Genomic DNA, 14,123 nt, shown 5'->3' with positions numbered 1-14,123 from the left:
TTCTCACTCGAGCTTGTTGGCTCCACTGTACTGTATATCATCCAAAAGTTTGAAAATAGCATGGCGTAAAGGTGGAACACGTCATGATTCACATGGTAGTCTCATTGTTAACTTTCATTATGGCATTTCTCGTCTTCTACGCAAGTTTTTCTTTTTTTTGTTCTCTTTTCATATTGTAGTGATCCGCTCCTCAGAGCTTTCAAAAGTGAATTCCGTGGAAGGAAATGGCTTTAAGAGAGTGACCACTAATGCAATTGCTTCACTAGTAAATAACTCTAGTCCTATTCCTGCTTGTAGAAAAATATCTAGTAAGCGATATGGAACATGCTCGTTTTATGAGAAATGAAAGAACCGGGTTCTCATGCCAGAAATATCAGCAACGACACAAGTATCAAGCCTGCGGCATACAGGTCCTTGGGAGTCGAACGAGTAACCCCCGACTTCAAAGCGGTTTTTCCCGTACCAGAAAGTATATGCTGGCCACTATGTTGTGAATTGTCTGACTTAGAAGAACCAGAACACATGCCCGAATCAGGTTGACAGCCATCGCCGCAATGCGCAGTGGAATTGCCGCAGCGGTTGTTCTTGCTACAGCAAGGCCCAAAGCTGGACCCAGTGCAGGAAATGCCACTGCCACAAACACCATCACGAGAAACAATTTTGGCCCCAGAGCTATTGGAAGGCATTCTGAGGCGCAGGTGGCTCTCAACTCTGTCATCGTTGCGATACCAGAACTCTTCAGGGTCGCCCAAGCACTCGCCAACAGTCACTGCGCGATAGCCATCCTTTGAAAGCTTCTCCAACATGTGCTCTGTGAGGTTGTGGACTGTTTGTTCGTGAATATCGTGAGTAATGACTAGCCACGAGCTATCAGACGCCTTCCCCCGAGCCAAATTTTTGTCGAAGATATCTTTGGAAACCTGGATCATATCTGGACTATCATGGCGATAGTCTTCGGTGTCAATGTCGTACAAAATGATATGGTATCCCAGCACTCCTATATCGTTCAGACAGCCGGATTCAGGAGTGCAACTCGAGTACGGAGGACGCATATAAGTTGGGAAGCCGCCCAAAATATTACGAAGGGCTACTTCATTCCACAGGATTTGAACACGGCGCTGGTCCTCGGTTATCTTGCTTAGATCCTGATGAGACCAGGTGTGGCTTGCAATCTGATGACCCTGGCTGTGCATGCGTTGAACCAGCGATATCCACTGCTCGCCTGTGTCTATTTCTCCTTTACCATTATTGTTACCTGTGATGAAGAAGGTTGCCTTCGCGTGATGTTTGTCAAGGATATCGAGGAGATCGCTAGTGTACTGGTGCGGGCCATCATCGTACGTCAATGCGATAGTTCCCGGGATAGTGCAAGAGCGAATAGTCTGCGGACCATACGGTACCTCCCCCAACTTGGGACGAGGAATGGTATCTGTTGGTGGCCCTCCGGGGGACTGATGTGCATCACAATGACCAAATCGATCTGGCAATCTGGCGAACGGCAATGGTTCTTCGTATTTCCGCAGTAACCTATCCAGACTGAGTGAGTTCCGTGTATTGGTGTTCCAAGGAGACATAATAGCTACATACCTGCAGTGGAGCAGCAGTAGCCATCAGGACACTTGCCAATGCCAGGGCCACAGCGACCGTCGGTCCTGCGATTCATCAATTCCTGAAGAGCACTGTCTTCTTGCTGGCCAAGAATGTAGGAAACTGGGTTATCAGCGGACAGATCAAAGGTAGTAGGTGGAGCAGTAGAAGCCACCAGAAATGGAACGAATGCAACAAAGAGAAGGGTAAACATTTTTTGGAGGCTTCAGCTTGATAAGAGAGAAAGATAAAATGCAGGGGAATATGAGGCTGTATAAAATCTAAGTCTTCCAGCGAGAGCTGTACTGAGAAGAAAAGGAATGAAAGTTGGGAAAACAGTACTGAGCAAGAACCGAGCAGTGTTGTAGGTCATCCGATGGTGCTTGAGGAAGGAGCGAGACCAGACATACACCTAACTGCCTAGGTAACAGCAGCTGGGAAGAACCGGTGCTGAATGAACTGACAGTGTTGGCAAGAGCATGCAAGTGGAGCACTCAATCCTTCTTTCATGTCCGTCTTCAACTTCTCCACGGTGTGCCTGGTAAGCTATACAGTTGTTTAAGGCACCTTTATGATTGTGTCGAGCCTCCTTTCTTCCCTTTAAATTTCAAAAGTTTAATGACGTAGTGTCCGCGTGCTCAGAATACATCTTTCAATCCTTACACGTACGCGAAGCAGAGTAGATCATAGCTATGGTATCCCCACAGCTACTCAGCTTTATTCATTTGTAGTAGACATACCGAGACCGCAGTACAAGCGTATTGAGACCAGGAGCAATTAATCGATCAACTATGAAGGATGCGACTCAGGCATCCGATCAACTATCATTGCCATTATTTTCGTCCAGCGTGCAGTCAATGATAAGGACATTTCGTTCAACAAGTCCTGTCATACGGTAAGAGAAAACACTCTCTGATTAAGTAGACCTACAGCAGCTACATACCATTTTCCATTAATCCATCGTCTAAGCTACTGATTGCATGCGGTGGGCACTAGGAGGCAAGTTTAACTACTGCAAGAATTAGAAACTAGGAACACGAATGCCATTCGGACAGAATGAAATGGCATTATACCTGGCTCAACTCATCCTCACCAACAGCCGAAAACACATATGGGGCCAACATTGGAAGGTGAGGACCAAACTTGGCTGGAGCGCTCCTTGAGATGCTGCCGATTGTGGCAATCAAGTGACGGCGATGCACGATGCTAAGTTGGGGAGAATTGAAGCGGTTTAAGAGATCGTTCACGAAAGAGCTAATTTGATTATCGGAGAGATGCAGAACTATGGCGGATATAGCTGCCAGCGCCCTTTTTGTAACCACGGTGCCTGCCGTGTCATTCTCGATAATAGACATCACTGACTTTTGGAGGGCAGTCAATTCGGCTTCCCTCAGAAGCGGTCCAAAGCAGGTGACGACTTGAATAAGAACATCGATCGCATCGCTGCTGAATCCATTGGAAGGGTCCTTTTCTAACATTCCCTTCACGACAGAGCCTCGCCTGGTTGAGTGGGACTTTGTTGGGCCGGTCAAGCGAGGGATAAGAACATTTGAAACGGCCGCATACGCCGTGGAAGCCTCCTGGGTGGGTAATTGACCGGTCTGAGGACGGGGAAGTGCCATGACGATGGTTCTTAATGCGGTATTGGGGACCGAGGTATCTATAGTCTGGGAGGCCGTCAAGTCTGACAGTTTCTGGAGGACGGAGGAAAGACTTTCGGGTGGTAGTCGAACAACGAGCGGACCGAGACTGGAATGGAGAGAATCAGTCAAGGCAAGCACCATAAGTAAAATAAATTTCCCAAACTTTACCATTTCAGGGCTTGATTTTGGACATCACCGTGTTGGTCATCCAGGGCTTTGAGAAGGCCGTCGGCTAGGCGCGAGGCCGAGAACTGGTCATGAGCTAAGTATGCGGAGCTAGGGCTACTGAGGATCCCGAGCAAATCATTCAGTGACATATATCTCATATCCGGGTCCGGGTCATCCAGTTTTGAGAGCTGGTTGTTGAGGTTTTGCTGAATTGCTTGACGGTCCGCCATGATTGTAGGGACCCCGCACCGGATGACGGGTGGATTATAGAAGGAGTGATGAAGGAGATAAGAAGAGGTGAGAGTAGATTGAGGTCTTGCCTCCACAGTAGCAAGCGATTGAAAGGGGTTCCTGAAAGAAAGCAGGATGTCACCAAGTGTGCCTGGCGATGATGGACCGTCGTTATTCACTCCGAGATCACTGACTGGAGATCACTGGCTGAACTAGTGCCTGAGGCATAAATAAAGTGGGGAGCTCTCCGAACACTCACTCTGAAATCGTTGAGATACAACAGCAGATGGAAATGAACATAATTCTTGGGATTAAATGCTCTGAAGGTAGTTATTATGATTGATTTTCTAATAAATCTAAGAATGGCCTCGAGTACTGGGTATGTATAAAGCATTCGTGGAGAGTACATATAACTCAAAACAGACCCCCACAGGTATGGCACGAGAATGGCCTTATACTGACAATCATTCGCCCCGATTCATCGACAACATCGAGAATGGTAGCTCCAGTGTTAAATCCCTCCAGCAAGCTACAGTAACCCATCCCATCCCTTCGGTCTAAGTCCCTTTGATGAGAGTTCTTTAGCAGAGCTAATACAGGTAGTTCAGTACTACCTATTGCCTATTTGTAGGATGAATTCAACGTTTCCTCTACCTGAGCAAACAGTCGCTAATCCTCAATCTCAATCTATTTCATGTACTCTACTCCGTATACCCAGCCACTGCCAAACCCCAACCCCAGCAGCCACTTCCGCCACGCCGTGATTACATCACACTGACCATGCCGGCAGCTCTAACTCCGAGCCGTTGCAGGGCACGGTACAATGATGCGACGTGCATGCATCTCCGCCCAGCCTCCTCCTCTTCTCCTCCTTCCTTCCATGTCAATTGCTATTCCCACATAATAGATAATATTCTGTCTCTGCACCTGCATACTCCATTCAAATCTCAGAATCAGTCAACAATGTTCCTCGCACGTGCCCAGATGTTGCGTTCCTCTATTAGAGCTGTTAGGGCCACGGCTCGTGGGCCGGCACAACAATTTGCTCGCCGAACGTATGCCTCAGGACAGTCGCACGAGGGGAAGAAGTCGAGCGATTTACCATGGTGAATTTTCCTTCTTTCCCTTTTTTTAACAAAAGAAAAACACATTATTCCCTACCCACACACGGGACGAATCGAATACTACCCTCCATATAGCATCTATAAGCTAACCACTTCATAATGTAACAGGCTCCTGGGATCAGTTGGTCTGGGCGGTCCCACAATCTACTACTTATCTCAGTCCGTACCGGAGAAGAAACCCCATGATCATGATCTCCACGGTGACGAGCACCATGCGACTGTCGAAGAGGGGGAGAAGGGGCAGAATGTAGCCGAAACACCCGCCGCAGCAGTAAAACCAGAACCACAACCTGATCGTGACGCGGAGCAGAAAACTGAAGGGGAATCCAAGCCCGAGGAACCGCAGGGATCATCCCTGGGAGAGGCGCACTCGAATGTGGATCCGGTAAGAACAACTTGATCGTTCACGGATACAGATACGATACCCGACGAGCAGAATAATGACTGACGGTCTTGATACCTTAGCATGAGAGTCGGAAAGCGCCTGGCGATTCGACTGGTAGTATTTCAGCGAAACAGGAAGGTATTTCCAATACCGACACATCGAATCCTCTTGTGAACGAACCGGGGGAGAATATAAAGTCTGAAGCGGAGATAGAGACAGCCAAGGCCAAGGGAGCTGTTTATCCGGAACAGCCTCAGGCTTAACATACCAACGTTCCTTCTCCCAGGCCGATGGATTGTGTCGTATAGTAAACTGGTGAATGTGAATGTAAAGTCATGAATCGAGCCGGCGATGGATCTGGTGTTTTGTTGTATGCAAGCGACGACAGGTGTCTGATATCCTCCACTTGTCCCATGTTCAGATTAGTTGCACCAGGAACTGGGATAGATCTTAATATTTGCCCCGATTAAGTGTTCGGTGCGGATCTATTATTATTGTGATTATAATTAAAGCTGACGTATTATCCTCCCCGTGTCCTCTCCAACTTCCGATAAAAAGACAAATCGCTCAGTCATGGGATCATCACTATATCAATTCAGCATCATGCAGAAACGCCCGATGATGACCGAATATATAACAGAATGTAGAAAAATTGTGCAATGAAGAAACTCTCACGCCATGAACACTGGCAGCAACTATGCAGACATTTATTTGCATAAAAGGAAGGAGAAATAGCCAGCTGTTGAACACTTTTAGATATGAACAACTATGCTATGCGGATGAGATGAGGCTTTTTTTTTTTAAAAAAAAAAAGTTAACGGGACCTTCCCAGGTAAAACAAAGAACGTACATACAATCCTTCGTTTTACTTGTTCAGGAGTCCTTGTTGACGGGCTCGCCGTTGACCAGAACTTGCGGGGCCTGATTTTCCTTGCTGGTGTTGCGCGCAGTAATTTTTGGGACATCGGTACCGGTTGCGACAGCGGCGTTGGTGCTGGTCTCTTGCTCGGGGATTTCTTCCTCATCCTCATCTTCGCTCCTCTCATCCTTCGCGATGCTGTTGAAAAGGTAGTTCTTCAAGATGCGAAGGATCAAGAAGAGCCAGAAGAGGTTGACCGCCTGCAAACTAGCGAGCAAAGCAAATGTGATATACTGACTAATCCAGCACTTATACTGTTGCGTTTCCCAGTTCAGCTCGAAAGGACCAACGGTCCTAAATTCCGTCAATACAGCCCAGAGGATCTTGAGGTTGAGGAAGTGTCGGCAGTAGATCCACATGATGACAAAAAATCCAAAGTAGGGGGCTGTGATGGGGTGATCCAGGTAGTTGAAGGTTTTGGAGGTCTGCTGCGGATTAGCTTACTCGTCATAATTCGGAGATTCTGATTACGCTTACCGCGAGGAAGAAGTCCGAGACATCGTGCGTGATATAGACGGCGATGCCGATGTAGGTGAAATGGAAACGGTAGCTCAAGCCGATCAGGGCTAGGGTAATGATATGGTGACCCACGAGCTCTTTGAAATCCTTCCGGGGCTTTTCCAACTGCAGCATCAGCACAATAGCCTGCTGAGCCCAGTAGCTAGCCTGGAGTAGGTAATACGCTTTGAACAGAGCCTCATGTTCTCGATGCGGGAACCCTTCAAACATAGCCGTGGTATTGAAATACCAGATATTGGACCGGCTCATCACATACAGACCGAAGGGGCCGAAGATGCTGAAGTAGATAGCCGTGTACACTTGTTCCATGAACCGTGCGGTTTTGCCCTTACCGCGAATTCCGCAATACACCGCCCACGGCTGGATTAGGCGCTGCATAATGAACTCGCGGGTAAAGGACAAAACAACCGTATAGAATGAGACGAAAGCGATATCCTTGGTGCCTTTCCCATACATAATCGGGCCCCCGGGAAACTTCGGGGGCTGCGGATACGAAAGGAAGATAGCACTGTGCATTGGATTGGATGGAGTTGGATTGACGGCGTAGAGGAAGAGGAGAACAGTCATGATAAGCAGTGGAAGGACCCATGTGTGCTTCAAGCACAAGTCTTTAAAGCGACGAAGACCGGATCGACTTCTGCGGCGTTTCGATTGCTTGATGGGTTTGTCGGGACGAGACTGCAGTGACTGACAGGGTGAGCGAAGGGGTACCATAGGGAACTAGTGGATCGCACGAGGTAAATATCTGGGAAGTTGGCATTTCGTACCTGATCCCATTTCGGCGCATCCAACTCAGTAGGACTGACCTCATTCATGGTGGACATGGCCGGGGCACTGGTGTCACCGCGAATGTCGGCACCCAAGTTACTTGATCTTCTCCGTACACGAGCCATGGTAGATGAAGCGGAAGGGCGTTCCTTCGTTCGAGTTGGAAGCGACTGTTTCTCTCGACCACTCGCTTTGAATTTTCGCGTTGCGACAGCTGGACACGTTACTAATTTCCCCAAACGGCGGAGTAAAAGGGGGGCAAGTACCTCGGAAACGAATACGAGGAAGGAGAGGATAGGGTCGAAGAGATTGAAGAAATAATACAAGTAATAGTAATTACAAAAAAAAGGCTAAAGAAAGGAAAAACAAACGGTGCTTCGACCCTAGGGAATGTGTGGGAAGTGGGAGACAAAGGAGAGGAGAAAGTTGTTGTTATTGTTGATGGGGGAGGTTGAATGATGGCATCTTCGACTTTAGGGGTTTTTTTTTTTTTTTTTTTCGTCCCTGTCTGCGTTCTACCCTCGTTGTAACTCCACCAGAAACCCCACTCATCGTGTCTGATCGGGAAATCCTTGATCCACAGCCGAGGCATCTTGCTTTCACTCTGCATTTATTGGATTTGATGACCTAGAGGATTGGTTGGGATATGAGGCTGTTTTGAATAGGAACATCTTGCGAGTCTTGCGAGGGTCTAGTTCGGCATGCTCCATAGTCTGGGGCGAGGAGCATTCCTGCTGGACTAGTTGAACTAGCTCAACGATAGTCTTGCCAAGACCTTCACTTGCTCTGATCCAATGCCTCAATTTGAACAGGAATGTTTGTGTTGGTTCGAATTACTCGAGATGTTGAAACTGTGTTAGGAAAATCTTATGCGATGTTTGTATACATCGATGTGGCACCGAAACCTTTCAAGAGGTAGCGATGATATAGCTAATTATTAGGATCACTTTTCTGCATCACGCTGTGTATGAACGATTACTACTGAGATGGAAGTATCTCTAGCTAAAAATTCAATGGAGCAGTGCTCCAGTATCAATTATATCAAGGGTGCTATAATATTGCATATAGCTGAAATGGGATTCTCAACTCAACATCATTATATAACCACATGCTTATATCCAGAAATAGCAATAAAACGCCTACCTCACCTGTTTCCTTAAGAAAGCAGCCACTATCTTCACTTCCCTCCCATCCAACGCGACACAATCATATCTTTCTTCCTCCTTCCATAACACATACCCCCTTCTCTCATACCAGTCCTGAACACTGAACGTGGGCCTCGTCTCCCCAATTTGATCCCATAGACCCCTCCACTCTGGACCTTCCTGATACACATATTTCTTACTCATCGTATTAACAGTGACAAACCGACAGTCCGTACTTCCATATGGTTCCCTCGACGCCATATCCTCCACCATATCCATAGCGACATGCGCAACGCCTCCCTTGCGATACTCGTGCAGCACGAAGAGGTTCTGAATAGTGAGCACGGATCTATCCGCCGCTGCGAGTTCAGGGTCCGGCGGATCCGCGTAAGAGTCCAGAGATATATGACCTGCTCGGATTATGGATGGGTCTGCAGTGGTGGAGGAAGGCTCGGGAGTGGCGATGGTGATCCAGAAAAAGGATTTGAGTTTTTGATCTTGTTTTTCGCGGTAAGAGTTCAGGGTGTTATCGGAGAAGCTCCATCCGCAGATGACTCGTTGTTGTTGCAGTTCTTTATATTCGGATGGATTGTGGAGGTTGATCGGGACGAGGGCGATGGTTGGATGGGATTCAGGTATCATGGTGAGTGAACCGTGCTTACTTATTCAACTGGACAGTAATAGATACGGTATAGATGTTGAGATGGAAGTGAGGGGAATCGGAATATTGATAATGTGGGAATTAGAACTATATATATGTGGAGTATGGAGTACATTGGCCTGACTCACATGGTGGGCTTTACGAGACGAGCTACGTCTAGTGCTTACCAGCTTTAAAATTGGAATCATTATTTTGACATTGTCAATCTAATCTATTTGGTATTTCATGGTTTGTAGAGTCAAACTCAATTCCAAATAGCTGTACTCTGTCCTTACCCGAGTATATGTGCGACTGGATCTTGGAGATAACAGATCCATGAATGACTCAAGCATTGTATACCGAGACAAGCATCCAACAACGATAGCCAAGAGATTATAGATTCTAGAACCTCGATTTTGCCGCTGCCTAGTGCTAGCTCAAGCAATAAACTCTAGGTACCATACACTAAAAAAGATCGCCGCTACAGTATCCATCATCCATTGCATAACCGAAAAGCGTGAGGAATGAGGATTTCTGGCTATCATGCTACCCAAATGGATATAAAGACGGTTCTCATCGTTCCGGACTCCGTCTGACATGTCTATGAGTTCGAGTATCGCAATATGGATATTATTTATCTTAAACTCTTTAAACTTGACATAATTTAGTGGATCTATTTTGGTATCTTTGTACAAATCTTGTTATAAATACTAGTAAAAATATAATAATGTACTACATTGTATATATATTTTAATAGCTATCATAGAACAAACAAATTCACATAGGGATCAAGCCAAATAATATACTATTTCTGACCTGAATAGAACAGTCAGCATACAGGATGACCGTCACAATGGTAAGCCTTAGTATGCAAACCCATTTCTAGATACCGATGTAACCGTGAGACTCTCATTGCTATCAGCTGGGCTGGTTCAATGTCAAGGCAATGACCACATGGTCTTGGACTTATGACCCTTGAATTGCAGTATCCTGACTAAACCCGAGACCTACAATTAATGAGTCTATAGGACTTTCCATGGGAATCTGGAAATCTATTCTTATCCTGATACTGGTAGATGAGAAGAAGGCGTAAGCTTGAGGGTACTTTTAGTGATTCCAGATCAGTCCAACCATAAATGTTCAGTGGAAATAATGGCGATCATTTGCTCAGGTCATTACGGCACTCAATTAAATATAAATTGGGTTGAGATATCTGAGTGAGGGAGATGATGTGTAAAACGACTTCCTCTCCCTATAAATCTTGCATTATTCTTATTAGTATAGCTCATAGGCTGTAGGCTCAACAAAAGCCAAGACTGTACAAGGCATACTGGGTACAAGGGCTAATCGACTGTCCTAGCAGAGATCAAAATAAGAATTAACAATTGTAAGCAAATGAAGTCAATATAGCGAGTCATCTCCATATTCAAATTATTCACACATGTACATAAAGGTATGACATACAGGGTATATACTTCTCATCCACTCATGCCTTAGTCGCCGTCTCGCTGTGCACGACACCAGCCCGCTTTTCATCATCGGCGCCAGCCTGCTCAATAACAGCTCCCCGCGAGAACTCATTTTTCGTCTTCCATGCCGGTGTACCGATAAACGGAATGCCTGTAGGGTCGGTGAACATGGCCTCCACATCTTCCAGGGTTTTGCCGGAGGTCTCGGGAAACATCAAGAAGACGTGAATGCACATGGCAGTACAGAAGACCCCGAACAAGACATACACCTTCCACTGGATATTGACGAAGGCAGGAGGCACAAAGTAGCTCAGAGCAAAATTGAAGGCCCAGTTGGAAGACGTGCAGAGGGAGTTGGCCTTGCCACGTACTCGCAACGGGAACAGCTCAGGGGGATAAGCCCAAGATGCCGGTCCCCAGGAAATCGCATAGCTGGCCACAAACAAGTAGGTGCAGGCAATAACAGCCTTGCTGGGAGGCCCGCGAATAACCCAGGATTGAGCCTCCTTACCGTCGAGGCCACCCGGAGGAGCGGCGTGACCGTACGAAGCCATGAGACCGGCATTGGCATACATCCAGATCATCATGAAAATAGCACCAAACATAAGGGTGTTCCGGCGGCCCCAGCGGTCACCCCAAATTAGGGCCGGAACGGTCATGACGACATTGATAACATACTGGATGCTGGAAGATACAAGAAGATTGTTACCTTCCAAACCTGCCATCGCAAATACATATGTTATGTAATACATCATTACGTTCATTCCTGTCATCTGTGACCAGATCTGTGTAAAGATACCAACATGGGTACGGTTGATCATGTTTGGCTTAAAGAGTTCAAGGTAGGTAACGTCCGCGTTGTGACGCTCGAACTCACACATGCCCTTGATTTCTTCGTATTCAAGCTGCACGAAAGACGAGGTGGGATCGCCCTTGCCATGGACCAAGGTAAGAACTGCATGGCACTCCTCCCAGCGGTCCTTGCGGGCCAACCAACGGGGTGACTCAGGCAAGAAGATCATTCCAAAGAAAAGAAGAATGGCGGGGATCATTTGAAGGCCCCATGGGACCCGGAAGGAGGCGGTTCCCTTAATAAAACTACATCCGTAGGAAATACTACAAGGAGGACGTGGTTAGGAGCCGATAGGAAGAGAACGAAAGTGATTTACTTACTAGAACATGATCATAATACCCCAAGTAATTGCCCATTGCTGGAGACCAACCAGACGACCACGCTTGGTAGGGGGAGCCTAAGATGCGCGTTGTCAGCATCAAGTATTTGAAGCCCTGGAGAGAGATTCTTACAAGTTCGGTGATATACACCGGAACCTGAGCGGAACAGATTCCGACACTGAATCCGTTGATAATACGGCCCACGATAAGCATTGGAATATTCTGGGAGGCACAAACAAGGATAGAGCCAATGCACCTGTCCACATGTTAGAGGGCAAAGGTACAATTGTATAAGATGCCTTACCAAATTACGGAGCCCACCATGATGGCCTTCTTCCGGCCAAGAATGTCCGAAATAAAACCAGACACCAAAGCACCCAACCAAGAGCCACCGGCCATCGAGGCTGTGATGCCACCCTGGACATCTGCTGAGGGGCCCTTGCAAATCTGCTCTCCATGGTTATCATATTCCATAGGCCCTTGGTGAAAGTAGCAAAGGTAAGGTTTCGTGCTGATGATAGCGGACATGGACGAGATATCAAACCCGAACAGACCACCGCCGATGACGGCGATGGCTGCAATAGCGTAGAGGTTGCCGATTGTCATGGCGAAGATAGAGATTAACTTCACTATGTCAGGCTCCTGGGGAAGAAGACAGCAGTCAAGGAAAAGGGGGTGCACGAGGGGAAGGAAATGATTTTAAAACATGTGGGCGAAGCCAATCGGTGGTAATAGACCCGAGAGAGGGGGCAAAAAATTAATAAATAAAAATAAAAAGCTGACTACGTCTATACTACGTATATTAGGGGTAACAGCCCGATCCGGTCCTAATAGCAGAAACCTAATCAGCTGCAGCAGCTCCTCGTACCTAACCGAATCGCCCCAGAAATTGATGAACGGGGCCCATGGGGGATAAGAGCAGTTTCACTGGCAGAGCTGACTGGAGGGCATATGGTTAGACAGTAAATACTGGGGATCCAATCACTGCATGCACGCAGCCAACTGACGATCCACTCGTGCAGACGTTGTAACATGAGATGAGTGATTTTTTGCCCCTGCCCGAATCAGAAATAGAAGGCGGATTATGGGGCATCTTGTGGGGGGATCAGACTCAAAAAGTCAGCCCATACCCATCATTGAACCATGGGGCTTATTGATTACGGAACACAGAAGCGGAATAGCAATGAAATAGCCCATTCCAGGTACAGCCGAATGCAACATGGAGGACGGTAGAATCTAAGTCACCAATTCGAGAAAGAAAGCCAGTGCGATTAAGTTAAAAAAAAAAAAGGGCCAGCCGGGCTACGCTACGGGTCGGTCGAGGAGCCACGACGGAACCGTGGAGGGATCCGGGGAAACCAGATGATGCGGGTGACTCTAGCGCCGCCAAGCCGACAGACAGTCGTCAATGGGACCGACATGCCGTCCAAAATAAACACGGAGGTCCCACCAACACAACCAGGCCGAACAAAGGCGGATCGGCAGTCCATGATTCCTTTCGCAGCGGTGGCGTTGCGAGCCGACAATGCAGCGAGGCAGCGGTGTCACCTCGGACTACGCCGAGAATTGGATAGCATACGAGAGTAATGGTGCCGGTCGCGCATTAAGTTTGGAAACTGCTGATGGTGATGGCCAATGGATGAATTGAACCGGCAGGATCACCTGTTGCGCTGTACTCCGTACTCTGTAAACTCCATTATGTGGACGTATGGAGCAGGGATCGGGAGAGACGAACAATCATGGATAGAGCCCCGAGCAATTAACCAGAGTATGATTAATGGCTGCATTCGGGAATGGAATGGAGTTCCCGACTTTTGTCCGTGAGCGAACAAGAAAAGAACAAGAGAATTCCAAGAATGGCTTAATGGCAGTTAGTCACCGCTGATTGGAGAACTCATGTTTCGTACCGTGGTTCATGTCCCGCACCAATACGGAAATCTCACCAATCAGAGGGGACCTTAAATTTGCTTATTCAGAATCATAACACTTTCTTCCCATTATGGAGTTCAGAGAAAAGAGTGATCAACTTAGTCTTGCCAATTAGCCTGAATATCATGGAATTACACATGGAATGGATCTCGCTAAAACCACGGAGCATCCAACTATACCATGGAGTAATTACCTGACTCTCTTTCTTTCGCTACCAATGACTCGTTAACTTCCTTGGCTCCTTAATTCTTTCTCATTTGTATTCAGCCACAATGCTTAGATACTCTCTGGCGATTCTCTACCCCTGTAGTTCTCTTGGCTGCGCCCTGAGTGATTATTATCTCGGAATAGCTTATAAAATTCGCCGAACTGCCGGGGTAAAGTGAGTAATATGTATGGGTTCACTCCGGATTTCGCCTGCAC

At 47.2% G+C, this 14,123-nt stretch overlaps 6 protein-coding genes across 6 annotated transcripts; 1 reads left to right on the top strand and 5 right to left on the bottom strand.

The window, feature by feature from the left end:
- Positions 1–359: 359 nt before the first annotated feature.
- ATNIH1004_003606 (chitin deacetylase CDA6) lies at positions 360–1,801 on the bottom strand (the record flags this gene model as incomplete). Its single annotated transcript, XM_033568282.1, has 2 exons — positions 360–1,480; positions 1,588–1,801. The coding sequence occupies 2 exons, from the start codon at positions 1,799–1,801 to the stop codon at positions 360–362; spliced, it is 1,335 nt and encodes a 444-aa protein (XP_033430277.1).
- An 853-nt stretch (positions 1,802–2,654) lies between these two features.
- On the bottom strand, positions 2,655–3,628 carry ATNIH1004_003605 (uncharacterized protein; the record flags this gene model as incomplete). The annotated part of the gene is made up of 2 exons (XM_033568281.1): positions 2,655–3,336; positions 3,399–3,628. The coding sequence occupies 2 exons, from the start codon at positions 3,626–3,628 to the stop codon at positions 2,655–2,657; spliced, it is 912 nt and encodes a 303-aa protein (XP_033430276.1).
- Positions 3,629–4,592: 964 nt separating this feature from the next.
- ATNIH1004_003604 (uncharacterized protein) lies at positions 4,593–5,401 on the top strand (the record flags this gene model as incomplete). Its single annotated transcript, XM_033568280.1, has 3 exons — positions 4,593–4,735; positions 4,862–5,138; positions 5,219–5,401. 3 exons carry the CDS (start codon positions 4,593–4,595, stop codon positions 5,399–5,401), a joined length of 603 nt encoding a protein of 200 aa, XP_033430275.1.
- Positions 5,402–6,011: 610 nt separating this feature from the next.
- ATNIH1004_003603 (TLC domain-containing protein) lies at positions 6,012–7,469 on the bottom strand (the record flags this gene model as incomplete). Its single annotated transcript, XM_033568279.1, has 3 exons — positions 6,012–6,482; positions 6,535–7,263; positions 7,344–7,469. 3 exons carry the CDS (start codon positions 7,467–7,469, stop codon positions 6,012–6,014), a joined length of 1,326 nt encoding a protein of 441 aa, XP_033430274.1.
- Positions 7,470–7,943: 474 nt separating this feature from the next.
- ATNIH1004_003602 (uncharacterized protein) lies at positions 7,944–9,131 on the bottom strand (the record flags this gene model as incomplete). Its single annotated transcript, XM_033568278.1, has 2 exons — positions 7,944–8,130; positions 8,584–9,131. 2 exons carry the CDS (start codon positions 9,129–9,131, stop codon positions 7,944–7,946), a joined length of 735 nt encoding a protein of 244 aa, XP_033430273.1.
- Positions 9,132–10,615: 1,484 nt separating this feature from the next.
- On the bottom strand, positions 10,616–12,377 carry ATNIH1004_003601 (sugar porter family MFS transporter; the record flags this gene model as incomplete). The annotated part of the gene is made up of 4 exons (XM_033568277.1): positions 10,616–11,696; positions 11,772–11,848; positions 11,904–12,027; positions 12,076–12,377. 4 exons carry the CDS (start codon positions 12,375–12,377, stop codon positions 10,616–10,618), a joined length of 1,584 nt encoding a protein of 527 aa, XP_033430272.1.
- Between the last annotated feature and the right edge of the window lie 1,746 nt (positions 12,378–14,123).

The sequence above is a fragment of the Aspergillus tanneri genome (genome assembly GCF_003426965.1).
Source record: "Aspergillus tanneri strain NIH1004 chromosome Unknown AapTan_1_pilon_pilon_pilon, whole genome shotgun sequence".
NCBI lineage: Eukaryota > Fungi > Ascomycota > Eurotiomycetes > Eurotiales > Aspergillaceae > Aspergillus > Aspergillus tanneri.
The sequence above is the reverse complement of the archived record's forward strand: the minus strand, read 5'-3'. Positions and strand labels throughout refer to the sequence as shown.